Source organism: Aspergillus brunneoviolaceus (genome assembly GCF_003184695.1).
Source record: "Aspergillus brunneoviolaceus CBS 621.78 unplaced genomic scaffold BO95scaffold_2, whole genome shotgun sequence".
Lineage (NCBI taxonomy): Eukaryota > Fungi > Ascomycota > Eurotiomycetes > Eurotiales > Aspergillaceae > Aspergillus > Aspergillus brunneoviolaceus.
The window spans coordinates 218,142-245,015 of NW_020290732.1; the positions used below are offsets into that span (position 1 = coordinate 218,142).

Genomic DNA, 26,874 nt, shown 5'->3' on the forward strand with positions numbered 1-26,874 from the left:
GAATATATAATTTATTAAATAATTCTTTGTTATACAATACCTACTACTACAGCAGCCTATATCTACTACTATAGCAGCCACTTCGGGGTCAATATAAATTTATTAGAATTTTAATCTAGATGTTTTTATTATTATATTGCTTACCCCTTCTTTTTATATAATATATTATTCTGAGATTCTTTAGAGAAAAAGATTTCTTAAGAATTAGTCTTAAAATTAATAAAAGACTGTTTTTAACTATTTTACTTATCTTATCTAACCAGCGTGTTTACTGCGTCAAGTAGTTCCTAATATTCGTCTACTATTACAGCACCGAACTCTATTATTTAAAGAATACTACTAGTAGGAATATCTAATTAAAATAAATAGTAAAGCTATTTATAGTTATATTATTATACTAAATAGCCCGGCTTAGCAGAGAAGTATAATTATTATATAATATTTATTATTATAATAATTTATATCTATTATTATAATAGCTGCTTTAGAATTAATATAAATTTATTAGAATTTTAATCTGAATATTTATATTATTATATTACTTATCTTTTTTTTATATAATATATTATTCTAAGATCTTTTAGAGAAAAAGATTTTTTAAAAATTAATCTTAAAATTAATAAAAGATTATTTTTAACTATCTTACTTATTTTATCTAACCAGCGTGTCTACTGCATCAAGTAGTTCCTAATAATAGTATATAAAAATAAGATTTTATTTTAGTTTTATTATACTTCGGATTAGCAGTAAATTTAGTGTTTTTTTTACTATAAATTTAAAATAAAAATTAATACTTTTACTATAGTTTAAATAAAAAAATCCGGTAGTATTTCTATACAAAATATTAATAAAGTTAGATATATACTAATTATTTTTTTTATATTTATAGTCTTTTAATTATATTTTATAGTTTAATAATACTATATTATTATAAATATAATAATTAAATAAAATTTTAACAAACTGTATAATTGTTCGAATAATAGTATACTATCTATACTAGATATAAGTTTAAAAATTATAATATATACTATAATTATTATAATTTAAATAAATCTAAATATAAGTCTATAATAATTACTACTCTTTTTTATAATATTATCAAAAAACTAGTAGACTAAATAAAATATATAACCAGTATTTAGTATAGTAATAATTAGTTTTTTTTATTAGATTAAATAAAGCTTCTCTTAGTTAGTTTAAAAAATTAAAAAAAATTTTTTCTCTTTTTTTTTAATTTTTTTTTATTTTATTTCAGCTCCGTACGAACTAAAGTTAAAAAAGAAAATACTAGTATTAACTTTTTTCTATTTCTAGTTTTTATTTATATAACGGCTAGTTAGAATTTAGCTGTAACTACAGTTACTATTTTATAACTATTTTTATATTATTAAATATTAAGACTAGCTTTCAGATTAGTTCTATATAGTTTTTTTATTTAATAAGATACTATAATTAGTTTTTTTGGTTTTTTATTATATACTATTTATTAAGAATTTCTTTAATTTTATATTCTTCTTTATTATTAACTATTATAAATAGTAGTTGTAAGTCTTCTTAATTTTATGATAATAATATATTATTAGCTGTCGGACGAAGTAAATTAATATAAAATATAAAATAAATATTTTTTAATATATTAAATTATATAATATATAATTCTATTTTTTTTAAAATAGTATATTTTATATTTTTCTAATCTAGCTTTTTACTAAAGTGATTTATACAGATATTTTATAGATTTAATTATATTTAATTATTTTTTTAATATAATAAAGCAGCTTGTCGAAATTAGTTAATCTATTTTTTAATATTTTATTATATATAGATTATAATACTTTAGATTTAATTTAAGATATTATATATTTTTTATATAAATATATCTTCTTGTTAAACAGGACTAAAAATAATAATTTTTAGATTTATACTTTAGATTATTTTTTAATTATTTAGATTTAGTTTATAATTATAGCTTAAAAAAATAGTAAGAATTCTGTAGTTATATTTATACAGCTGTTAATTACTAGTTCTGCTAGAAGTAATAGATTAATCTAATTTCTTTAGTTATGTTTTATATAAGTTTTTAGATATAAATTAATAGTACTATTTATATTTTTAATTATTCTATCTATTTAAAAATAATAAGCTATAAATAATCTTCTAGTAATTTCTAGTAAATTATATATATTTTTCTATATATAGTTTATAAATTAGATGTCTTAATCTAAGACTATAATTTTAAAAAACTATATTTGTTAGAAACTACTTGACACAGTAGACATGCTGGTTAGACAAGACAAGTAAGATAATTAAAAATAGTTTTCTATTAATTTTAAAACTAATTCTTAAGAAATCTTTTTTTTAAAAAATCTTAAAATAATATATTATATAAAAAGAAGAGATAAGTAATATAATAATATAAATATCCAGATTAAAAGCCTAATAAATCTGTATTAATCCTAAAGCAGGCTGCTATAGTAGTAGATATAGGCTGCTGTAGTAGTAGGTATTGTATAATAATATTATTTAAAAACTATTTTATCTAAGACTTTAGCTATAGCCTTGGCTGTAATCTTTTTTATTATATAAAATATTATTTTCTTATTAGTTTATTTATAATTATAAAAATATTTATATATAACTTGCTCTCAGATAAGTTAGTAATAAAATCTATTATTAATTTTTATTATAATTAGTCCGGTATTAGCAGCAGCTTTAATAATTTATATTTTAGCTTTTTTTATAATTTTATATAACTATAAATATTATAGTTTTAAATATATCTTTTTATATTCTAAGATATATTAGGCCAGAAGTATACTTGGCTAAAAAAATAGATTTATTCTCAGCCGGAATATTTTATAATAAAAAAATTATAGTTATTTTAAATAAGATTTATATAAAGTAGTTTATAATCGAAAATTTATTATTTTTTTAAAAGTATATTTAAGCTTCTTCTATTAAATATTTACTTAAAAAAATCTTTAGTTTTAGCTGGGATAGAAATTTATATGTTTTTTTTTATATAAGCTTTATTAGATTTTAATAATCTATATTTACTACTAAAATAGAGATCTAATTATTTAGGTTTATTTACTAGCTCCGGCGGTTTTATAATAATCTACTAAATCTATTTTAAAGAATCTTTATCCGGTTTTTATAACTGTACTGGTATTATAGTAAGTAAACTAGTTTTAGATTTTAAATCTTTTTTTAATATTCTGCTAAAAATCTGAATTATATAAAATAATATTCTAGAATCCTATTTATTAAATATATTTTATTTTTATTATAAAAGAATATTTATTTATTTATTTTTTATTTCTTTTTAAAAACCAGCTTAAAGTTAAATCTGCTTAAAATTAAACTTTATTATATATATCTTTCTATAAGTTTATATAGCTTAAAAAATATTCTAAATTTTTATAGTTAGTTATTATTATAAATTCTAATACTAAGTATAGTTTAGTATTCTATATTTTTAGATATTATATAATAACTAGTAGTTTTTTATTATAGATCTTATAGTTATATTTAGTTAGAATATTCTATTTAAAATATAAATATAAAAATATAGTTTTTTATTTTTATTTATTTAAAAAAGTATTTTTTTTATATTATAGTTTAAGAAGTCTGTCTCTACTATTATTATATATTTAAAATTAAAAAAATAGAAAATTAGTTCGGTTATAAATCTTTTTTTTTATATCTAAAAACTTATCTTATACTTTAGGATTTATTGAAAAAATAGTTCTTTTTTATTAGATTAGTAAGCAGTTATATAATAATTAAAAATCTAAAAATAAATTTATAGTAAAAATTTATAAAATTTAAAAAGTTTTAAATAATTTTTATTAACTTAGAACTCTTCTATAAGATAATTATTTTAAAATTTTTAGAATCTATTTTAACATCTTATTCTATATATATAATAAATCTGAAATAGAAAGTTTTCTTTTATTTAAATTTATACTTTTTAATATCTAAGAATAGACTGGTTTTTTTTAGTTTTTATAATATTTTTTGTACATATTTATAATATTGTTTAATATTTCTGTTTGTATAAATTAATATATTATTAATATAAATTAAATAGAATTTATTAAGATATTTATACAGTATCTAATTAATTTATTTTTAAAAGATACTTAAAGTATTTACTAGTTTAAAAAATATTACTAGCTATTTATATAGTCTCTATTATATATAAAAAACTATTAGCTATTTTTAATTCTCTATAATATAAATTTTATAAAAAATAGATAAGATATCTAGTTTAGTAAATTATTTAGTCTTTCTAATCTGATTTAAAGATTTATAAATTAGAAAAAGTAGATAGCAGTTTTTTTTATAATTATATTAAATATTTAGTAGTTTATACAGAATCTTAAATCTTTTTTTAATTTTTATATAAAGAATATCGGAGCTACTGCTAAAAAATAGCTAATTTATATAAAGTTTTTTTTAATAGCTTAGTTAGTTCGGATTATAAAATTATTAGTTCTTTTTAGAATATATTATAGAAAAAATCCTATAGGATTTTTAATTTTTTTTATTCTGGTATATAAGCTTAATTTTATAGTTGATATTCTTTTTTTAATATAATAATAGTTTTTTTATATTCTCTAATTAAAAAAAAAATAGAAAATCTTAATAATATTTAGAAAATATTATATATAAATCGACTGTTTTTTATTTAAAATACTTTTTATATATTAATAAGAAAAATAGTAAATACTTTTATATTTTTTTTTAGATTTTCTCTATAGGTAGTCTTTAAGTTTTATTTCTATAATTAGCTAAAATTTTAGATTTATATATTATAAATATAATAGATTTTTTAGTTTTATTCTGGTTATATATAAGAATAATTATTCTCGGTCTGGTTCTAATATTTTATTATAATAGAATAGCCAGTTCTTTCCTAGAATTAAATTATATTTAAGATTATTAGATATTATATAAAAGTATGCTTTTTCTTCTATATAAGATTTTATATCTATTTTTATTTTTACTTATATAATAAATTAGATTAGTACTTTATTATTTAAGATTTCTTATACCGGTCTTAGATTAATATTAATAATTAATAGATTATTTACTTTACTAAATATCTTATTTATAATATTATAGATTAAATATTTTAAATTAATAAGAATACAAGTAGTTATAATAAAATCTAAAATAATTTTTATTAAAAAAATATATAACTATATATTTTTTTTAAAACTTTTTTAATTTCTTTTAGCTTTGTCTAAAGATTTTTATTTAAATATATAATTTTATATTAGACTTTTTTTTTAAATCAGAGTCTTCGTCCGAAAAAATATACTATTTTTTTTTATTATTAAAAAATAGATATAGCAGCGGCTATACTTATTAATTATATAACAGATCTTAGAAAATATTAATAAATAAAATATTTATTTTATTTATAATAAAAATAGTAATCTATTTTATATTTTTTTTATATTTTATTAAATATTATCTATTAGATCTGTCTCTAGAAGTTGTCGGTAGTTATAGAAAAGTAGTATTTTTTTATTATATAACAGCTATTTAAATAGATTTTTATTTTATTAGTTTAAAGCTTGATTTATATTATACTAATATAATTTTAGTATAATTTTTTTTAAAAAAAAGATATTCTATTTAGATTATAATTTATGTAGTATAATTAATTATAATAATTTTTATATATAGATTTTTAAGAAATTCTGACTAATTTTTTAATAAGTCTTTAGTTTATTATAATATTTAGTATAGTTTTTTTATTTATCCGACTAATTATATTCTCTTACTTATAGTAAAATTTTATTAAAGTTATTTAAGAATTCTTTTAATTTTATTTTTTTATTTTATTATATTTACTCGATTAAAAATTTTTTATTGTATATCGGAGTTTCTAAATATTTTATTTATTACTATAGATATATTTTTAAATTATATTATTTTAATATTTTAAAATTTAATTTAAAAAATATCTGCTGTACTATCTATCTATATAATTAATTATAAATATAAAAAACTTATTCTGGTCTGGTAAAGTAGCAATTTCTATTAATTATAAGTTTTATATATATATTTAATCTAAATAGTTTATAGTTGTATTTATCTTTTTTATTAAATAATTTTATATTAAAATACTAAAAATAAAATCTATAGTTCAGCTTGTACAGTTGCTGTAGAGAGTTTTTTTCTAATTTATTATTAATAGTAAAAATTATATTATAATTTTATAATTTATTTATCTGCTTTTTAAAAGCTAGTTTTTATTTTACTATTTTTATATAAAGACTGATTAGCTTTTATAAAAAAACTTATATATTATTATATATAGCTGCGGATGCTGTAATTAACTGTAGTTTTTTTAATTTATTTATTTTATTATTCTAATAATTTTTCTTAGTTTTATTTTATTTTATTTATATATCTAGTCGGGCTCTGTCTAGGGCTTTTTTAATAAGCTATTTCTAATATTATAAAATAGATAGATTATACTAATTAAAACATATCTTATAATAAGAAGAAATAACTAAAAAACTATTTTATTTATTTATATAAAATTTTTTTATATATATACTAAGCTAGTACTAGTTTAGTATATAGCATGCGAGGCCTCAGGCATTAACTAGTACCTGAAGCTGAGCTCTATATCAGGGCCTTGGTCCTATAACAATCTAGTTATTATTAATAATTTCTAGAAACTACTTATCTGGCGAGCTCGGGTGTAAAATATACTATATATTATTTTTAAGTATTTATTATTTTAATATTTTAATATTAAAAATTATCAGTAACTACCGGCAGTATTTAGAATTAGTAATTTATAATATTACTTAATTAGTATACTGGTATTATTATATGGTATTTTTATACTAATAGTTACTAACAGAGGTATAAAAGCTATATTTTTTAATTAAATTAGTTATATTTTTAGTTAGGTTTTTTTTATATATTATTTTATTTATTTTAATATTTTTTTATAACTATCTATTAACTACTGTAAGTATTTTATTTTTATTAGTCTTTACTATTTTTCATTAGTTTTTATTATTTTTTAGTAGTTTTTATTAAATTAGATATAGTTTTAAAGACTGTTTATTTTTTTATAGTTTTACATATGTTTGAGATAAAAGAGTTCTGAGGTTAATTAAATTAATCTATTAATAATATATTTTAGTATATAAATATAAAATTGTTATGGGACCAAGGCCCTGATATAGAGCTCAGCTTCAGATATTAGTTGATGTCTAAGGCCTCGCATGCTATATACTAAACTAGCGCTAGCTTAGCATACATATAAAAGAATTTCGTACAAACAGATAAAATAGCTCTTCAGCTATTTCTTCTTGTTCTAAGACACGTTTCGATTAGCATAATCCATCCGTCCCGTAACATAGATTTACTAAAAATTTTTAATATAACTTTTAGTAATATATAAACCTTACTAGATTTATTATCTAATAAGATTATATAATTTATAATATATTTCGCAATACAGACTTTCTTAGAAACTAACTGGTCCCTTACCAGAAAGGACTGGTAGCCAAAGCCAAAAATACGCGACCTGGCGACCTGGCGAGGTACATACTCATACGAAGATAGTACATGAGTACGAGTAAGGAGGACCACTACGGTGTAGTATCGATGTATCCGTACTTCTACCTTATCTAGGTTACCGAGCAATTGGAGAATTCACTAGATACTACACGAGTAGAATATTCCGTAGGTCAACCCCACTTAGACCTAACAGCATCTCTTGATCAATGGCTGCAAATAACTATTTGTCATACTAATGATAGCGGCAAGGCAGCACCATCAAGGCATATATACCGCAACCGATGTACTAGAGTACAGGAGATACACTTATACGCAGATAGTTTGAGAGGTACAAAATGTATGTATGTATGTATGTCAATCAACTATAACACTTCCCAGCGAGTTGTAGTTGATGGGGGTGACGGAGGATAGCAGTTAAGTGGTTGCTCTAATGCTTGTCTTTGCATACGCATGAAGAGATCAATGAGACAGAGTAGTAATGCAGGCGAGAGCCACTGGGAGGAGCAGGGACCCAGGGGCAACTGCCATTTGGCTCTCAGGGGTTTCACACGGTCACACACCGCTGTCCACGGTCCATGACGATCCCGCCTTAGACTAGTACCTTTACGCCGGGCTGAAACATCAGCCCCGCTATCTTACTAAGGATGCTCCAGCGGCTGCTTTCAGTAGGCATCATCCCACGTGACACAAAGCCCTCTCGGTTTCCGACTTCCGGCACACATCCCTGCCAAAGGTTTTTCCTTCGTCAAGTCCCCGCAAGTTCACTTGTCTGCATCGAGGAAACGCGTGCACTGGAATCTTGTCTTCCTGTGTTCACCTATCCTCAAGTCACCAGACGTCCAGGTTGCATCTCAAGTTGTCCCTTACAACTGTTTCATTTGATCTCCGCTGTGGCGGGCATTATAGTTACGACATCAAGTCCTGTTCACATCCCGGAAAAGCTTTTCTTGCCCCTCAGTCGATTTGATCAAGGGTCTTGCAATTGAGCTGATCTCATATACTAACTCTTACTTCAACTCTAGAAGGGTGTCTTTGCCAGGCCCCGGTTGCTGTATCTCCCCCGTTTCTCACACATGTCCTTGATTTCAGATCCGGGGAAGGCCGTTGGCCATCCGCTCAACCAGCAACTTTGCATTCAGAAACACGTGGAATACGTCAAAAAACTGGATAGCGTGCGTTGCTCTTATTCCAACCATAGCTCCCCACACGGTAGGGAAGGCGGTTGACAGATGATGCTAGAGGAGGGACGAGCTGGAATATTGGCTCACGGAGCACCTTCGCCTCAATGGGGTTTATTGGGGGTTGACAGCTCTGCATCTCATGGGATCTCCAGAGGCATTGCCTCGTCATGAGACCATTGATTTCGTCCTCTCATGCCAACGAGAGAATGGGGGATTTGGAGCTGCTCCAGGCCATGATGCACACATGCTGTACACAGTGTCAGCCGTGCAGCTTCTCGTCACACTAGATGCCGTGGACGAATTAGAGAAGCGTGGCCTAGGAGGCAAGGAGAAAATTGGCTCTTGTACGATATGACTTCACCTGGGTCTTCATCTACAAAGCTTTACTAAACATGCGCAGTCATTGCAGGATTACAGGATCAGGAATCTGGTGCATTCCAGGGAGATGAGTGGGGCGAACAAGACACCCGTTTTCTGTACGGTGCATTCAATGCCTTGTCGCTTCTGGGACTTCTTCACTTGGTTGACGTCTCCAAAGCGGTGGAGTACGTCAAAAAGTGTGAAAACCTGGACGGTGGCTATGGTATACGACCAGGAACCGAGACCCATGCTGGCCAAGTTTTTACTTGTGTTGGCGCTCTAGCGATTGCCGGGCGGTTAGACTTGGTGAACAGGGACCGCCTGGGCGGCTGGCTGAGCGAGAGACAGGTGGATAATGGAGGTCTTAATGGGCGTCCTGAGAAGCTGCCAGATGCTTGCTATAGCTGGTGGGTTGGTGCTAGTCTGGCAATGATAGACAGACTGCATTGGATCGACGGCAGCAAGCTTGCTGCTTTCATTTTGCGCTGCCAGGTAATATCCCCTTCTATGTCTCGCTGGGTATTGACTAATCCGCCATAGGACTCGGATGCTGGAGGTATTGGTGATAGACCCGGTAGTATGGTCGATGTCTTCCATACTTGTTTCGGCGTCGCCGGCCTGAGCCTTCTTAAATGCGATGGTCTGCAGGAAGTAGATCCAGCTTAGTAAGTGACTCATTGAGACAAGTCCCTTTTTTATAGGGACACCATGCTGATGAGTTGACTAGTTGTATGCCGAAGAGTATAACGACGAGATGCCTCGCCCCGTAATCAGCTCTCCTTGTTTGTGACGTTCTGGCTTCATCCATCAATACCTTTCGTAGTACTACCTCCTGCCATCTAATAACCCATTTTTTTTTCTCAATGGATAATGGGATACAAGGCAGGAGAAGAAAGACAGGCACTGCGACTTATTTCCGCTTCACCCCTCTACATAATGGCCTGTTAAGCGGCCGTTAAGACGCAGTGGCACATATGTATCCGAATTACGGAGTACAAGTACTAGATCTATATTGATAGTCAATATGTTAGTTAGGATGTGCCATTCTATGCATTACGATATCCTTGCGTCAACAATATGCCTCATTCCGGTCTCGGAGGTGTCAGTCTATGTCCCTAGTAAACCCTCCCAACAGCTAGAGCGGCCTTCCAAGGCGACTGACAACCTTACTACTAACCACCCTCTATGGTCCGTGGCGGTTAGTTCCTTCTTCAATTGTCGTCGGCTAAGATGACAACAACAAAAACAATGTTAGGTAGGCACGAGTGTCATCGCAGGGAAGGAAGGTTCTCAGGTGTGCCTGTGCTATCTGCCGTCCTCACGTCAGTGGTCTTGACCTTCCCACGCTATTCTGTCAGGTCCAGTCTTTCTATATTGGTCTCTATTCTAGCACATTGATCGGTTCCTATCCATGCAAGCACCACTTTGGATTTAACCCTTTGTTGCTTCCCTTGATAGCTTTGTTCAAGTTCGAATTCTTATCCTTCCAGATCCCTTAACCATGGATGCAGCTGCACTTTTATGCAAAATCTGCCCCAAACGTCCCACGTTCAGCGATGTATCTCACTTGCTGACCCATGTCGCTTCAAAAGCCCATCTCTCTCATTATTTCAAGCTTCAGGTACGCAGTCATCAGGAGCAACAAGCAGTCGATCTACTGGACGAATATGACCATTGGTATAAGACCAACAATCTCGGGAGACTGCTTTCGGACCGAATGTCCTCAAAGGAAGCTCGAAAGAAGAAGACATCGACAAAGCCCACGACCCACGCAGAAGTCAAGGTCGAGAAGCCAGACGTCGCGCTATCTGTTCTTCCCCTGATACATAACCCATTTCCGGACTATATAGACCCTCGCCTCGCTGATACCTACATCGAACAACCGTTGGAACTCGCACACGCCGGATCAACCTCTGCATCCTATGTTACTCGAACAGACCCTTCCGCCCAGACGTGCCAGTCCTACTCTCACACAATGCACGGAAGTGACTCCAGAGATACTGAATACGAGCTTTGGAAACGTGAGCCCAGAGGTGATGTGATTGCGTACGACGATGGCTTTTCTGTTATGCCGTACTGCACAAGTCCAAGAGAGGACAGAATGGTGACCGGCACAAACACAATGAATCGCGGATACAGAAGCGACCCCTTCCTGGATGAAAGTGAGAGCATTGACTGGCCTGTGTCCGACCTTCTGGACAAAGAGCGGGCCGATGAGATGGCTAGACTTAAGGGCATCCTGTGGCCCGGGATGGACATCTTCGACTCTGCTACAGAACAGATGAGGCGTCGACGTAACCAAAAGAAGGATGAGAGCATCTTGAGGATGATGGAAAAGACCTCCCTCTGCGTCGAGCCGACAGAACTTGTCTTCTCCCCAACGGGAATCCTCCGAAAGCAACGGGTGATCTCTGGCAATGTTGAGGATAGTAGCCCGCTCAAGGGTGAAACGCCAATACCCAAAAGACGAGTCAGCCGCCCCAAGAGGGTTCTCTCGCAACTTGACGCTAACATTAACCGTCGGCAACATGGACCGAACAAGAAGAAAAACAAGAAGGCCGAAAGACAGGGTGTCGAGTGTATGGGCGAGCATTGGACCCAGAGTGCTACGCAAACACGTCAGGGCCAAGTATCGATATATCGGAGGAGTTGCGCAGACGATCAGGCTAAGTCTGTCCCTAAGAGAAGGAGCGGGCTCAAGGATCGCAACGAGTTCGCAGTGTACCGCGACGAGGAAGGACAGCACCGGCGAAGCTCGAGGAACCAGCATATCAGTGGTGGATTGTCATATGCAGCATCTGCCGTTTCCCACCCCATTTTTCTTCTGCGCGAATACACACCCCGCACGGACGAGTGTGCGTCCCGCTCCGCTACACACCTATCTGCATTCACAGAACGTACCGCTGATGAGACCATGGATAAGGAGAACATTGAACCTCTCTTCAATGCCTGCGGCCGCATCGATCCTGGAGTGGGCTGGCGTTCCCCTGCCATGAAGCAACATCTAGCAAATGACATAGGTTACCCGCCACAGCTCTTCTATCAAAATGCTCAATCTGCCGGTTTGAGTCCATTTGGAGGTCATGATAGTCCCGCAGGGTATCACTACAATCCTCTATCAGTCTCGCTGGGCAGACTACCTGTCGAAGAGGCTCAGTTGAGTACCCTGAACTCACAGGCGGGAGCAGATTATAAGGCACGGCCTGAGTCCCCTGAAGGCACAATCTCAGATGCCGAGGAAGGGGAATTCGAGCGGCTCTACCTGCCTGGAAGCTCTTGTTAATCTTCCACTCTTGCTATGGCTGCCTGCCCGACTGCGTCCTCAAAATGTTGTCGCTGGCTCACTCTCGATGTCGTCAGCACCCAAGCACAGCACCCAAGCACACTTCAACGAGAGAGGATAGGACGAATCTCTGCTATGGGCACATAGCCCACTGCTTTATATGCAAAGTTCCTATAATCATGCATTACCTATATGTCAGTAGAGACAATGTGTCGCTGCCTGGAGGCTGATGTCTGACGTCTTTCATTACTGCGTTGACTGTTCAGGTATCGCATCGCAGACGTATATAGCTATAGTATTAGATATCCATCAACCGAGGTATACTCGAAGACCTACAGGCTATGTAGCTCCAAGTCATTAGAGAAATCCCCATTGCGTGCACCGTCCAGTGCTTGTAGTGGATTACATAAGCCAGAAATATAGGCGATCTTCAACCCGGAGACACGAAAGCGCGTTGACCACGCGTCGAGCTCTCGAAGTTCTGAAGCGGCACTAGCTTCGCCGAAGTGGACTTTTAGTGACGCTGTTAATACAATACAGTACCCGCATGTGATGATGATTTTCAACTGTGACAAGGAGGCTCACACAAACCCGATACTGCAGAAGGCTGCCAAGTTGTCACAGCTTTTGATTGCGCCGATTTGAGTTCCTTGCCACTTTGTTGCAGCTGATGGTATACAGCGGTTTCTCATCTACCTTCGCTTGAGCTTGTCCAAGCTCTTCAGCAAACCACACACAAAGGCTGCAGCCCCGTTGACAGACTCTCGAAGAACACGGCAAAAGATGCCTTTACCTTCCTCATCACCTTCCTCTTCCCAGAATACGAAGCGCAAGCAATCGACACTCGCCAGCTTCTTCACCAAGAAGTCACAGCCTCTCCAACCCGGTTCGGTCAACGGCGTCGATAGACAGACGGAGCTCGCGGAAACCGGCCCAGAGGAAACGACGGCCTCCGAAAAATTGCGAAACCGCCAGGATGATTTGACACGGGACAAGAAGGATGAAGACGATGACGACGATGATATAGTCGCACCGGCTCCAAAACGAAGCAAATTGAACGGCTCCAACTCCCAGGGAAACGGTTCGAAGACAGGCTCCTCCGTTATTGAAGAGCATATACCAGTGTCGCAGAGTAGCCAGCGGACGGATCTTTCTAGATTCGCTAGCTCACCCGCCACTGGATCTGGGACCCAGAGACATCAGGAATCGGAGCCCACCGAAGCCAAACAGAGGCAAAAGGAATTGGAGGATTTACATCAGAAATTTGTGCGCAGGCTGGGCGGCGCAGATTGCTTGATAGGCATCAACAGGCATGCTACTGGTGTGACTGATGTCGTGTCTACTGAGGATGCCGCTGAAGGGGAAGAAGACGAGGATCTGGCGCCCACCCCCCCACCTCGAGGCAAATCTGCTAGCAAGAAGGGGGCCAGTAAGCTTACGCCAATGGAGAGACAAGTTATTGACATCAAATGCAAACATAAAGATGCGGTTTTGGTAGTGGAGGTTGGTTATAAGTTCCGGTTCTTCGGCGAGGATGCAAGGATCGCAGCCAAGGAGTTGTCGATTGTCTGTATCCCAGGAAAGCTGCGCTTTGATGAGCGTGAGTGTACCACATCCCTCGCGACCGCAGACACCGCTAATGCTTGAGCTCTTTTTTTGCCTTTCAGATCCTTCAGAGGCACACCTCAATCGATTTGCATCTGCCAGCATACCGGTCCATCGACTACATGTGCATGTCAAACGCTTGGTCGCTGCCGGACATAAGGTTGGCATCGTCAGACAGATCGAAACGGCTGCGCTGAAAGCGGCGGGTGACAACCGAAACGCGCCATTTGAACGCAAACTCACAAGTTTGTACACGAAAGGCACATATATCGACGACGTTGACGGTCTGGAAGGGCCTGCGGCATCTGGCAGCGCGTCCCCAGCAACGGGATACTTGCTTTGCATCACTGAGACGAATGCGAAGGGATGGGGCAATGATGAGAAGGTCCAGGTCGGCATTGTCGCTGTGCAGCCTGCCACAGGGGACATAATTTATGATGATTTCGAAGATGGTTTTATGAGGACCGAAATCGAAACCAGGTTGCTTCATATTGCGCCTTGTGAAGTGTTGATTGTGGGAGAACTTTCCAGAGCTACGGAGAAGCTGGTTAAGCATCTCTCGGGCAGCAAGTTGAATGTATTCGGTGATAAGACTCGTGTGGAGCGGGCTCCCAAGTCGAAAACAACCGCCGCCGAGTCCCATAGTCATGTTTCGAGTTTTTATGCTGGAAAGATGAAGGCAGCTAGTGCTGAAGACGATGTGCAGGCGAGTAGCCTTCTTCACAAGGTGGTAAATTTACCTGAGCAGATAACCATCTGCCTCTCCGCCATGATAACACATTTGCAAGAGTACGGCTTGGAGTATGTGTTCCAGTTGACCAAATATTTCCAGCATTTCTCTTCGCGATCACATATGCTTCTTAATGGAAATACCCTTATGAGTCTCGAGGTTTACCAAAACCAGACCGACCACACTACTAAAGGCAGTCTCTTCTGGACTCTTGATCGCACACGGACTCGTTTTGGGCAAAGACTGCTTCGTAAGTGGGTCGGACGCCCTTTGCTGGATAAGACGGCTCTTGAAGCGAGGGTCAATGCTGTTGAAGAGCTGCAAAGCCCGGAAAAAACTATCATGGTCGAGCGACTTAAAAGCTTGTTTGCCAAGATCAAGAGTGACTTGGAGAAGAACCTCATTAGGATCTACTATGGGAAGGTGAGTTTTCATCTCGTATCCAGGTGATATAGTGTTTGTGTATAGATGCTAAGATCCTGATCGCAGTGCACTCGGCCCGAGCTCCTTACTGTGCTCCAAACCATGCAAATGATTGCGCAAGAGTTCGCGGATATCAAGAGCGCTGCGGATGCTGGATTTGAGTCCCCTCAGATAGGCGAAGCTATAGCCTCCCTTCCAACGATTCTGAATGATGTTGTGTCGTTTCTGGATAAGATCAATATGCACGCCGCACGGAATGATGACAAGTATGCCTTCTTCCGAGAAGCCGAAGAAACCGAAGACATCAGTGACCACAAGCTGGGAATCGCAAGCGTTGAGCATGACTTACAGGAACACCGCAACGTTGCTGGTGAAAAGCTCGGGAAAAAATCAGTGGAGTATAAGTCCGTTGCGGGCATTGACTACCTGATCGAAGTTGATAATAGCTCACCATTCATTAAAAAAGTACCTGCATCCTGGGCGAAGATTAGCGGTACCAAAAAGGTGTCGAGGTTTCACACGCCCGAGGTTATTCAGCTCATCCGACAACGAGACCAGCATAAAGAGGCGCTGGCTGCGGCTTGCGATGGAGCCTTTCGTGCCCTTCTTGCTGACATAGCCGCCAAATATCAGGCCTTCCGTGATTGTGTACAAGCATTAGCCACACTGGACTGCTTGATATCCTTAGCTACTATCGCGGGCCAGCCTGGGTATGTGAAGCCTCAATACACGGATAGCACATGCATCAATGTTGAGCAAGGCCGCCATCCTATGGTTGAGCAATTACTGCTGGACAGCTACGTGCCAAATGACATCAATCTGGAGAGTGACAAGACCCGCGCACTTCTAGTCACTGGTCCCAACATGGGCGGTAAGTCTAGCTATGTGCGACAAGTCGCCCTTATCGCCATCATGGGCCAGATTGGCTCCTATGTGCCTGCGCAGTCCGCAAAGCTCGGCATGTTAGACGCTGTGTTCACCCGCATGGGTGCGTTTGATAATATGCTGGCTGGAGAGTCCACCTTCATGGTTGAGCTCTCTGAAACAGCAGATATACTCAAGCAGGCAACGCCCCGCTCGCTCGTCATACTAGATGAACTAGGCCGAGGCACGTCCACCCATGACGGTGTCGCAATCGCCCAAGCGGTTCTGGACTATATGGTTCGTTCTATCAAAAGCCTCACCCTATTCATCACACACTACCAGCACCTCTCATCACTGGTACATTCGTTCCCGGACAATGAACTACGAAACGTGCACATGCACTTCACCGAATCGGGGACCGGTCAGGATGAAGAGATCACATTCCTGTATGAGGTGCGAGAAGGAGTCGCGCATCGCAGTTATGGACTCAACGTGGCGCGATTGGCAAACCTTCCAGGTCCGCTCCTACAGCAAGCGCGTCAGAAGAGTAAAGAGCTCGAGGAGAGAATCCGTCGCCGGAAATTGGCAGGTCTTGTATCGGCAGTTGGGAAAGCTGTGGGCGATTCTACGAGCGGGGACGATGAGGGATTGATGGATCGACTTATCAGCAGCGCAGAGCAGCTGTAGATGTTAATCGACTCGCAACATTGCTTTTGATGTTTGCGTATCACATTTGATGCAGGAATATCTGAAAAACAAAGGCATGACGGCCATTATGTATAGACCTGACAATGCTCCAAATTATGTCATTACGGCACCTTATCAAGTCCCCTCCGTCGCAAGCAAATTTACGTGTGCTGCTTTCCGGAGGTTGCACGTCCGTATAGCCACAGGAGCTAGATCTACTGGACAAGCAAGCGTGTAGCAATTCTATGAGATCGCGTCCAAGCCTTTGAACCTTGAATTTGCAGCTTTACCGATGCCTGTAATCGTTTTCGCGCGAGCCCAGAGTGAACAAGGTGAAACGATCAACCCTCGAACAAGCCGGATTCCAGGATATAGCGGAAACCGTACTGTATCAAAACTTGATCCATTTCTGCTCCAGGTCGTGGGCCGCCTGATATCGTCCCTGGTATCTATCTCAAAGGTCCGGTGGATTTCAAATTTTTTTCCTTTTTGTATTTCAGGTTGATCTCGGTCTCGTTTGTTTCTTCTATGGAACCCTGGTATATCGGAACACAGAATGGTAAACAAACGCAAATCATCACAACCCGGATGCCGCATCAGCCCATGGGATGTTTTTTATTGCCTTCCCGACCCCCAGAATCATTTCCAACGCAAGCAAGGGTACATAGCCTCGAGAGGGAAGAAGATAAGAAAATTCGGAGAGTTGAGGAGATTTTTAACGGAGACGGCGGGCCTCGCGTTCGGACTCGAGCAGGCAGAGGATGTCGTCGACCTTGACTGTAGATTGCGGGAAAAAAAACCCGTGTTAGCCTTTCACATGTGCGACGTAAAATTATAGTCGGATTGACTCTGGCGAAGACCCGAAATTCTCCTTTCCCGCCGGTCGAGAATATCCCAAAAATTCGTCCCGAGTGATCCTGCGTCGAACGAACTTCCTCCCCAAGTGTCGAATGACTTTCCTGTCTTCGTTGGTTGATTTTCCGATCGCGTTCCCCGTTTTCAATTCCAGGCTCTTTCTTTTTGGGATATTTCTTTTGTCGGAGGGTCGGAGAAAGTGGGTCATGCCGAGCGCAAGCGAATAACGACAACAGAAGAATTGATCAGACGGAGAATCGCATACCAGGGCCCTTGACGTTACGGATGATGCTGCGGGAGGTATCGTCCATGAACTCGACGCGGACCTGGGTGACACCACCACGGGAACCTAATGTGAAATCGAGAGCAGTCAGCGTTGACCGCACAGCGAGGGAGGCGTTTTTGCGGCAGCGCGACTGCTGCCAGCGAAGCGGTTTATCGTCAACATACCGGTACGACCGAGGACACGGGTGACCTTGACGAGCTTAGCAGGCTGCTTGGCGGAATCCATCTTGAGGTTGGGCGTGACAGCAGCAAAGGACTGACGGGATGGAGGTGAAGATGGCGAAGGGGGACCGGGTTGATAGAAGTTGAAGCCGCTCGGTGAAAATCGAACGGGATTGCGCGCTTGTGTGGGTTGCATTTCCCCTTTGGGAAAAAGACGAGGGCTCAGGGCTAGTGTTGCCTCGCCCGTCAGGCATGAATCGCTGGCCTGCTACATCAGGCACAAGCAGGAGGGGTATTGTGCCTCAGGCAGCAGAACCTGCTCGCCCGGCGCTCTCCGTCTGTCTTTTCTGCCGCATTGATGTCCAAGTCGCTGCCCCGTTCCTCTGCTTTTCTCCTCTGCCTTTCCCCTCACCACCACGCCAACTTCACTCTTGTCAGAGTACTATTTTGCCGGATTGTATCCGCTTCATCCAGGGCTTTTTTGCTGTCCTCCAATTTGACCAATTCTTTCTCCATCCGGTGTCCTATTCGCACTTTACGCCCCGAGTAACTTCCCCGCGCATCACCGATCATCGACCGAAATGGATCTCGTCAACCAGTAAGTGTCAATTGGTCAACCGGCATGGTTCAAGCGCGAAACCCCAAACAACAGGATTACTGTTGATCGCTAGAACTGTCATCATGTTAACCTTTTATTTTCAAACAGCCTCGAAGGAAGACTACTCTTCGCCGTCCCTAAGAGCAAGTGCCCGCCATGACTCACTCACTCCCCTCCGCCGCAAGAAGCCTCGATACCTTCCATGAGATCCGAGCATTGGCTTGCTGCACCTGTACAAGAAGTTTCAAGCTAATACCTTTCTTGCCTTTACAGAGGGTCGTCTTCAACAAGCTACTTTGGACCTCCTGGCCGGTGCCGACATCCAGTTCCGTCGCGAAACCCGCTTGGACATCGCCTTGGTGAAGAACTTGCCGATTGCGCTCATTTTCCTTCCTGCCGCTGATATCCCGACTTTCGTGGGCGAAGGGCGCGTGGATCTCGGTATCACAGGTCGCGACCAGGTTGCCGAGCACGATGCCCAGCTTCCCAGCGGTGAGGTTTCCGGCGTGGAGGAGGTGATGGACCTTGGCTTCGGCGCCTGCAAGTTGCAGGTTCAGGTTCCTGAGAAGGGCAACATCACGGAAGCCCGCCAGCTGGTGGGCCGTAACGTCGTTACCAGCTTCACTGCCCTTACCGAGGCCTTTTTCACCAAGCTCGAGGCTGAGGTTGAAGGCAGCCCGAAGACTAAGATCAAGTATGTCGGTGGCAGTGTTGAGGCTGCCTGCGCTCTGGGTGTGGCCGATGGTATCGTCGATCTGGTTGGTACGTGCAGGCTAGTATCACCTCGCTTGGAGGAAGCAATAGCTGATCCGTGTTTCTGTATAGAATCCGGTGAGACCATGAAGGCTGCTGGCCTCAAGGCCATTGACACCGTTGTTGAGACCATCTCTGTGCTGGTCAAGTCCCGGAACACCCAGAATCCTCTGGTTGACCTGATCGCCTCCCGCATTCGTGGTGTTATCAGTATGTCTTTCCCCTTCGTCTTGGTGAGTTAACCACTAACGGCTTTCTACCTCACAGCCGCCCAGAAGTACGTTCTGTGCCAGTACAACATCCCCCGCGCGGAATTGTCGACCGCCTCCAGCATCACTCCAGGCAAGCGCGCCCCCACGGTGACTGCCTTGGATCAGGATGGCTGGGTGGCCGTCAGCGCAATGGTTGAGAAGAAGAAGATTGCTACCGTCATGGATGAGCTGATTAAGGTTGGCGCCACGGACATTCTCGTCCTGAACATCGCCAACTCGAGAGCTGCCTAAAATGCTATGTCACTAAGTTCAGGGCAGCGCTTGTTTTCATTCATTCTTGGTTGTGAACGTTCATGATGATCTCCTTTTTGCATTGGGCGTGATATATTTATTTCTTGGTTTTACTTCCTCTTATATGATTACCCAGCATTTTGTTCAAAATAGAAGGATTGGGTTCAAAATGTGAAGTGGTAGGTTAGGGATAAAGGCTAGACACCTATCGAGTTGATGATGTTCATAGGCTTTTATTGAGTAGTTAGATTTTCTATGGTGGTGGCCTCAACCGGGTCAATTTCTTGCAAGCTTCAGTGATATATACTTGCGCATTTAGTCACATGTCCCCGCGGAGACTATTCCGGACCCGTCACAATTGTCCAACCTTCATCTGAGTTTCTTCCACTTTTCCCCATCATTGACAGCTGTCCTGGAATTGAAACCTATTCAATAAAGATATAATCCATTGCCCACCTCACTCCCAGAGAGTGAAGAGAGGCACTTTTTTGTGGTGCCAAGGAATCGGTGCCTGAAATCAAGGGCATACAATCATGTGCCATCCATCCGAACGGCAAGTAATCAAACCGCAGCGGAGTTCAAGTCCACTTACTAGAGCTTGCGACGCAGTTCTATTAATTCAATTGTCAACTGTGCTGTAAAATCACTTTCATATTGTATTGATGTTTCATACATTTGATCTGAAATTAAAACATGGGGCTGAAGGGGAAAGTGATCAATCGCCGGGCCGCAATGATCGTGTTCGCAAAGCATGTGAGCTATGTCGACAGATGAAGGTCAAATGCGACGGGACCCATCCCTGCAAGCATTGCTCTCATTCTTTCCACGGTAGGAGCTTCTCAAGCCTCGGGAACCGTCAATGAGCCTAAGGGCTCGTCGCAAAAAATCTATGTATAACATACTAGTAACCAAAGAGTGCATCTATTGCGTTACACATCGGAAAAGACGCGCCGACCCGGACCACAGAACCTTCGCCAGACCAGGCAAAAAGCCGAGCTTACAGAAGAGCTCGAACCATATCGATGACTCGGATGCAGACGCTTCGCAGCTTGCTGCTTGTCAGCCAGACACGCCGGAAGTCATGCATGAAGTCGATAGGGAAGAGGGCCGGCTGGAAGCACGACACCATGGGTCTTCCGGAGAGCGGTCTTTTATAGAACGACTGAAGCTAGAACTCGGAGACTCCCCAGGCATCGACTTTGAAAGCAAATCGCGCGTGAAAGAGCGACTGGCTCCCAGGCTGTTTCTGCTAGGAGCCCCAAATTGCTTATCGAGGACTTCTGCGCCTCTCCCACAGCGCGAAAGGGCACAGATCCTAGTCAACCAGGCTTTGGATGCGCACTTACTCTACAATGCTCTGCATCGTCCCACCTTCACTTCTGTCTTTCAGCTGTTGTACTCTCTCGATAGAGAAGTCTACAGAGAGACAGAGATTAACCACTTTCCCCTCCTCTACTCGCTGATGGCGGTAGGCTGCCTATTTGAGAAACACAACGAACATCACCCCGCGGAGCCATTAGGGGGCTCGCTTGCTGAAGGGTGTGTTGCCTCCCACGGAAACAGATCTACTGACCACATATTGGCCATAACAGTTTGAAGTAATTCAAAACCTGCCGCGATATGGTTGACCTCGAAGCTTGTGATGATCTTTTTGCCATGCAGGCCATTTTTTCATGAATATCTTTCTCATCAGCACATGTAGATTATCCCGGTGCTTCACGTATTTTTTTCATATGCTTTCCTTGGCTTTTCGCATGGGCCTGCACCGTCCCAGTAAGACAGATAGTCCGGTCGTTGTCGAGACCAAACGATGTCTTTTCTGGGCTATATGGCAACTTTTGGTCACTTTAGCTTCCATGTGCGGCCTCCCAAAGCCTGTACCTGCTGATGAGATAGGGATGGATTATCCCGAGGCTATAGCCGTCAGTGTTCAGCCAGATCAAGAAAGTGTAGGGGCTAAGCAGAGTGTTCAGGTCCCAGAAACGATACCGAGTCATCTGAGTTACCTGAAACTTCATGAGATTCTTTACAGAGTTGTGAAGAGCCTGTATCCTCCAAGCACTATGCAGCATCGGGATGCGAGCGAGTTATTGAAGCACTTTGTCACCAAGGATACCGTTTTCAAATTCGAGGACGAGCTACGGAGATGGGCCAAGCACCTTGCAATTCGTGACATACTAGCAAAACATGAGGACATTCACAGGTCTGGGGACTGGAAGTTCGCAAAGCCATCAACTGTACGAACTCTGCATGACCTTTGCTTATACTCAAATCTACCTATACCGACCGTTCATGCACTACCTACTTCAAAGTCACAACAAACAGCAAGAAGGCCGAAATCATGCACTGGCCGGGATTCGTGCAAGCTGTAATATCATCCGTCTCGCGCAGGATATGCACCGCCATGGTCTTCTATTTGGATCGCAGTGGCGAGTGGCACATATGATCTCGACTTCTGCACTCACACTTCTGTACGTTCTTCTTACCGATAAGACCTCTAAAATGGTGCGATATCTTGAGGCCGAGCTGGATATAGCCAGGGCCATGCCCATCACTCTTCGACCTTATTGTATCCACTCTCGCAGGAGAAGCAACCTATCTAGAGACGATTGACTTGGTAGCGAGGACATTCGCCAATCAGTCCAATCGAGAAGAAATAAGCCGAGCACACATTGAGAACCCAGCAATCGGTCAAGAGCCTAGGTCTTTGCGGTATCCATGGGAAAAAATTGTACAAACCCAACCGCCTGCAGCCAACGCAGCTCCACAGCAGAACAGTGGACACTTTGGAATTGCATCCACCCCCATTTCTGCGCAGCTTTTGCGTGAGGGGGATACTGCGATAATGCGAGGAATCACAGATGTCCCGCAAAAACCCTTCCCGACGCAGCCTGAAACCGTGCATCTTGAACCAGAATAGGCACAGTTGGGAGCGCAAATAATATGGAGGCACGACCCTATGTGGACCAGCAAATTTATGAGCAGTTTGACTACTATACGCAGTCGGCCGGCTACGAAGATATTGATTTCGACGGGAACGAGAGCTTCTACCCTTTCAGTCTCTATTTCTCAGGATTCGAGAAAATCATGTGCCTCCACTTTTTAGAATTGACGGTGTTCGTTACGGATTGTTATAGATATTATCCAGCGGGACCCGAGGGCGTCAAAGGATAAGGGCAGAAAGACGCTAAACCAAACTTCGGATCTCATGCCCATTACGGAAGTGCCTTCTATTGCCCATGCAAACCAAATATTGCCCTTCCGAGTCATGGATCGATGTTATCTGCAGAAAAAGAAGAGCCATGGACCCAAACAGACAATTTTAGGATTGATGAAGTGTGGGTGTCGTCTGGCAACCAATCGTCTTTGTTTCACTGCTTTCACTGAAGTGGTGCTAGAGAAGACCCGACATCTCAGCGTCATGACAGAACAGGAGAATGTGGTGGTGTCTCTGGAAGACAAGCGAGAAAAGCAGGGATTAGGTGCTGAAATGTCCTTAAGTCAAGCCAGAGAGGAGTATCCAGAGACCGACCTGAGCATAGGAGTTGTTGGGTGGGAAAGTCACGAAGACCCTTCGAATCCGAGGTAGGTGATGGCTACACCTGTTTTGAACAGCGGTGCTGAGTGTATGATAGGAACTATCCGGCATCTCGAAAGTGGTTTTTGCTTGCTTTGATTAGCATGATCACGCTAGTTAGGTACACCATCACCTTACCGCATACTCCCAGACCTATAACTTACCTATACCCCTCCGATAGCCCGTTCGCATCTTCTGTGTTTGCCTCAGCTGCAGTGTTTGCTGGAGAAGAATTTGGGAATACATCCTCGACCGAACAGACTTTTTCCGTGACGGGCTACCTGTTTGGCTATATTGTACGTGCTCTTGTACTCTCCTAAGCTCATGTGAGAGTGCTTACCAGAATTGTATAGGCTGGACCTCTTCTATTTTCTCCGTTGAGCGAGCTGTGCGGCCGTACGGTCGTTCTCAACATTGCAACGACCTGTTTTGTTCTGTTCCAAATCGGATGCGCGCTGGCCCCTTCCATCCGAGCATTGATCGGCTTCCGACTTTTGACGGGCATTGGTGGCTCAGCATGTCTTGCTACAGGCGGCGGAGTCGTTTCCGATCTGTTCGTGGCTGAAGAGCGAGGCCTTGCCATGTCGATCTATCAGGCCGGTCCATTGTTCAAACCTGTCCTCGGGCCCATCTGCGGGGGATTCATTGCCGAAAGAGCCGGATGGCGATGGGTAAGTATTTCGATACATTCGTCTCTCTTGCTTGCATGCGCGCGCCATATCTTAGAGCAGAGTATAGGTCTTCTGGGTCCTCGTCATAGCGGGTGGGACGTTAACCTCCCTTGCCGTGATTTTCAATCGCGAGACAAACCCTACGGTCCTCATACGCCGCAAGACTGCAAGGCTGCAAGAAGCTCTCGGCCGGTCCGATCTGCGGAGCTGTTTCGATGCGCAAGGTGACAAGCTGAAGCTGCCCTTATCTCGCAGGTTGTCCATGCCTCTCCAACTACTATTTCGATCCCCGATCGTCTCGATGATCGCCGTCTACATCGCCGTCGTCTACGGATGCCTTTATCTCCTCTTCACCACCATCACCGATATCTTCCAGAGTAAATACCACTGGAGCCTCGACATCAGCGGGCTAGCCAATCTCGGGATCGGGGTGGGCTTCCTCACGGGCCAGCTCGTCTTCGGTCTGCTGAGCGACCGCACGATCGCGCAGCACAAGCAGCGCAACCACGGCGTCTACGAGCCCGAGATGCGGCTGTCCCTGAGCATCTACTTTGCGATCTGCGTGCCGGTCTCCTTCTTCTGGTACGGCTGGTCCGTGCAAGCGCAGACGCACTGGATCGTGCCGATCATCGGACTCTTTCCCTTCGGGATCGGGATCGTGGGCATCTTCGGCCCGCTGCAGACGTACATCATCGACTCGTACCCGCGGTATGCCGCCTCCGGGACCGCGGCCGTGACCGTGACGCGCTCGTTGCTGGGGGCCTTGCTGCCCCTGGCCGGGTCGCCAATGTACGCGGCTTTGGGCTATGGGCGGGGGAACTCCTTGCTGGGGTTTGTCACGTTGGCGCTGCTTCCGTTGCCCATCGTTTTCAGTCGCGTTGGCAAGGGTCTCAGGCAGCGTTTCGCTGTGGATGAGTGATCGTGTGGTGTGGGTAGACCGGGCTTGCGTGGCAGCTGTACCAGTCTTTTCTTGAGTAGAGTAGCCTACAACGATAAAGGGAGGGTGGATGGGTGTTAGTGAGTGATCGAAAGGCATGTCCTGTTATAGCTCTTTGATCCTACTCCACAACCTAAGAATAGCAACTTCACAGATCTCAGACATGAAATCTGTAGCTCGATTTCCGACCAGCGTAGTCCTCAGAGTTCCCTGCCATCCCCAGTATTTTCCCTCCAAATGAGCGATCCTAGTTTCAATCTAACTAGAGCTTCACAGCCTATCTTGGCACCCACCGAAGATCCATTACACCCGCACTTGCGACTAGTCAGCACGTCAGCCGTGGAGCAAGTCATAGGGAACACTCACTCAGCAATGCTTACTCGTTCTAGGCCGGAACTCTGACAGCTTTTTCGCGAAAAGGGAAGTATATGCAGACCGCGGCGACTAACCCTGATCTCGGGGGTTCCCCCGATATTGAGGTTAGCGCCACGCTAACCCTAAATTCGGGATCTTCAACAGAATGAGAGATAGGTCATGAGTATGAGTGGCCCACCACAACCGTCAGCGACCATTAATATGGTCCTTCTCCACAGACAGTTCAAGCTAGAGGGAACACATACTGACACTGAGTTTCTATGCTTGGCGGATGTACAGCCGAGAGGAGATGTTCTTCGATTACTACAGCTTCGCGCCCAGACGGCCTTGCCAGGAGGATCACAACTTCCCACCCCCCCTCCCCAACAAGAAATCTATAACATAGTACTGTACTCGGCACTCCAGCCATCAATTTCGCATACTTCGACCCCACGACTGGCCCTCGACACCCCCAACAACTACCAACTACCCTGCACCCACAGAACCGCATCAAAAAGGCCTATACTCCTGCCCCTCGACCTCTTCCAAAACCTGCACAGCCCTCCGATACCCCTCCATGCCCCTCAAACCCTTCACATACCCCCGCAGCCGCGGGAACCGATCGGGATCAATTGCCTTGATCTCCTCCGCAATCACCAACGGATAACTCATGAGGATATCTGCTGGGGTGAACCGCGTACCGGTCAGGTAGGCAGGAGGAGGAGCAGCAGCAGCAGCCCCCACCCCCGCGATCCTCTCCAACTGCGCCTCCAAGAACCCAAAATGCGTCTCCAGATTCGGCCGCGTATACTCCCTGTTCACAATGGCGGGCACGAGCCCGAGCACGGGTTTGACGAAGAACGGCGCGGGGGCGGTTTGGACCACTACACACCCATCCCACCCCATCCCAGCCACCAAATTGTCAGCGGATCGAGACTCCCCATCCTTGCCTTTTTAAGAAGAAAAAAAGGGGAGCAAAAACAAACCGTCCATCAAAACCCGTACCACAACCAACGGCATCAAACTCCCCTCCGCATAATGCATCAGATACCGGTACCGCAGCCACGCCGCAGTCTCCCCGCCGGGCTGGTTCTCGCGGCCGGCGGTCCAGCGCGGCGGGAGGGTCAGCTTTGGGGGAGGGTGCGGATCCGCACCCGGAGCCGGTGGGGGTAGGAAATGATCTACCAGATACTCGATGATGGCGGCGGATTCGGCGAGGATTAGCGGGGCTTGTGGTTGTTGGTGGGCTGACGCTGGCGGCGGCGCGATGCTGAGCACGGGGCTTTTGCCGAGCGGGTGCAGGTGCTTCAGGGCGGCCGGGGCGCGCTGCGTGGCATCGCGTTTGTACGGTTGGATCTCGTAGGTGAGGCGCAATTCTTCGAGGAGCCAGAGGATGCGTTGGGACCGGGAGCGATCGAGGCTTTGAGTCTCCCGGGGGCCCGGGGTTAGGGGTTGGGGAGGGTTGTGGAGAGAGGAATTGCAG

The 26,874-nt window shown here is 41.6% G+C and overlaps 8 protein-coding genes across 8 annotated transcripts in view; 6 read left to right on the forward strand and 2 right to left on the reverse strand.

Moving 5' to 3' along the window:
* The first annotated feature begins 8,312 nt into the window (after positions 1 to 8,312).
* BO95DRAFT_378549 (Rab geranylgeranyltransferase subunit beta BET2) lies at positions 8,313 to 10,173 on the forward strand. The gene is made up of 5 exons (XM_025583298.1): positions 8,313 to 8,735; positions 8,803 to 9,088; positions 9,145 to 9,596; positions 9,645 to 9,769; positions 9,832 to 10,173. Exons 1-5 carry the CDS (start codon positions 8,637 to 8,639, stop codon positions 9,872 to 9,874), a joined length of 1,005 nt encoding a protein of 334 aa, XP_025447598.1. The 5' UTR covers positions 8,313 to 8,636; the 3' UTR covers positions 9,875 to 10,173.
* A 326-nt stretch (positions 10,174 to 10,499) lies between these two features.
* BO95DRAFT_437884 (uncharacterized protein) lies at positions 10,500 to 12,490 on the forward strand. The gene has a single exon (XM_025585377.1). The coding sequence runs from the start codon at positions 10,606 to 10,608 to the stop codon at positions 12,385 to 12,387; it is 1,782 nt and encodes a 593-aa protein (XP_025447599.1). The 5' UTR covers positions 10,500 to 10,605; the 3' UTR covers positions 12,388 to 12,490.
* Positions 12,491 to 12,855: 365 nt separating this feature from the next.
* msh3 (mismatch repair protein MSH3) lies at positions 12,856 to 16,847 on the forward strand. The gene is made up of 3 exons (XM_025591328.1): positions 12,856 to 13,987; positions 14,055 to 15,145; positions 15,212 to 16,847. Exons 1-3 carry the CDS (start codon positions 13,171 to 13,173, stop codon positions 16,694 to 16,696), a joined length of 3,393 nt encoding a protein of 1,130 aa, XP_025447600.1. The 5' UTR covers positions 12,856 to 13,170; the 3' UTR covers positions 16,697 to 16,847.
* Positions 16,848 to 17,042: 195 nt separating this feature from the next.
* Positions 17,043 to 18,063, reverse strand: BO95DRAFT_437886 (40S ribosomal protein eS28; the record flags this gene model as incomplete). The annotated part of the gene is made up of 3 exons (XM_025585378.1): positions 17,043 to 17,473; positions 17,817 to 17,900; positions 18,002 to 18,063. Coding segments are annotated over 3 exons (208 nt in total), but the record flags the coding sequence as incomplete, so codon positions are not given.
* A 616-nt stretch (positions 18,064 to 18,679) lies between these two features.
* On the forward strand, positions 18,680 to 20,197 carry BO95DRAFT_510188 (ATP phosphoribosyltransferase; the record flags this gene model as incomplete). The annotated part of the gene is made up of 4 exons (XM_025591329.1): positions 18,680 to 18,743; positions 18,870 to 19,358; positions 19,422 to 19,559; positions 19,617 to 20,197. The coding sequence occupies 4 exons, from the start codon at positions 18,680 to 18,682 to the stop codon at positions 19,850 to 19,852; spliced, it is 927 nt and encodes a 308-aa protein (XP_025447602.1). The 3' UTR covers positions 19,853 to 20,197.
* A 285-nt stretch (positions 20,198 to 20,482) lies between these two features.
* Positions 20,483 to 21,861, forward strand: BO95DRAFT_437890 (uncharacterized protein). Its single transcript, XM_025585379.1, has one exon. The coding sequence runs from the start codon at positions 20,712 to 20,714 to the stop codon at positions 21,447 to 21,449; it is 738 nt and encodes a 245-aa protein (XP_025447603.1). The 5' UTR covers positions 20,483 to 20,711; the 3' UTR covers positions 21,450 to 21,861.
* Positions 21,862 to 23,342: 1,481 nt separating this feature from the next.
* Positions 23,343 to 25,019, forward strand: BO95DRAFT_469909 (MFS transporter; the record flags this gene model as incomplete). Its single annotated transcript, XM_025589476.1, has 5 exons — positions 23,343 to 23,437; positions 23,488 to 23,550; positions 23,611 to 23,725; positions 23,783 to 24,100; positions 24,168 to 25,019. 5 exons carry the CDS (start codon positions 23,343 to 23,345, stop codon positions 25,017 to 25,019), a joined length of 1,443 nt encoding a protein of 480 aa, XP_025447604.1.
* A 779-nt stretch (positions 25,020 to 25,798) lies between these two features.
* Positions 25,799 to 26,874, reverse strand: part of BO95DRAFT_478116 (glutathione S-transferase) — a 1,593-nt gene continuing 517 nt past the window's right edge. The window contains exons 2-3 of the mRNA XM_025590016.1: positions 26,378 to 26,819; positions 25,799 to 26,341 (exon numbers count right to left, since the gene is read on the reverse strand). Of these exons, the coding sequence (XP_025447605.1) occupies positions 25,902 to 26,341; positions 26,378 to 26,819 (882 nt within the window). The 3' untranslated portion in view covers positions 25,799 to 25,901. The remainder of the gene's footprint in view (positions 26,342 to 26,377; positions 26,820 to 26,874) is intronic.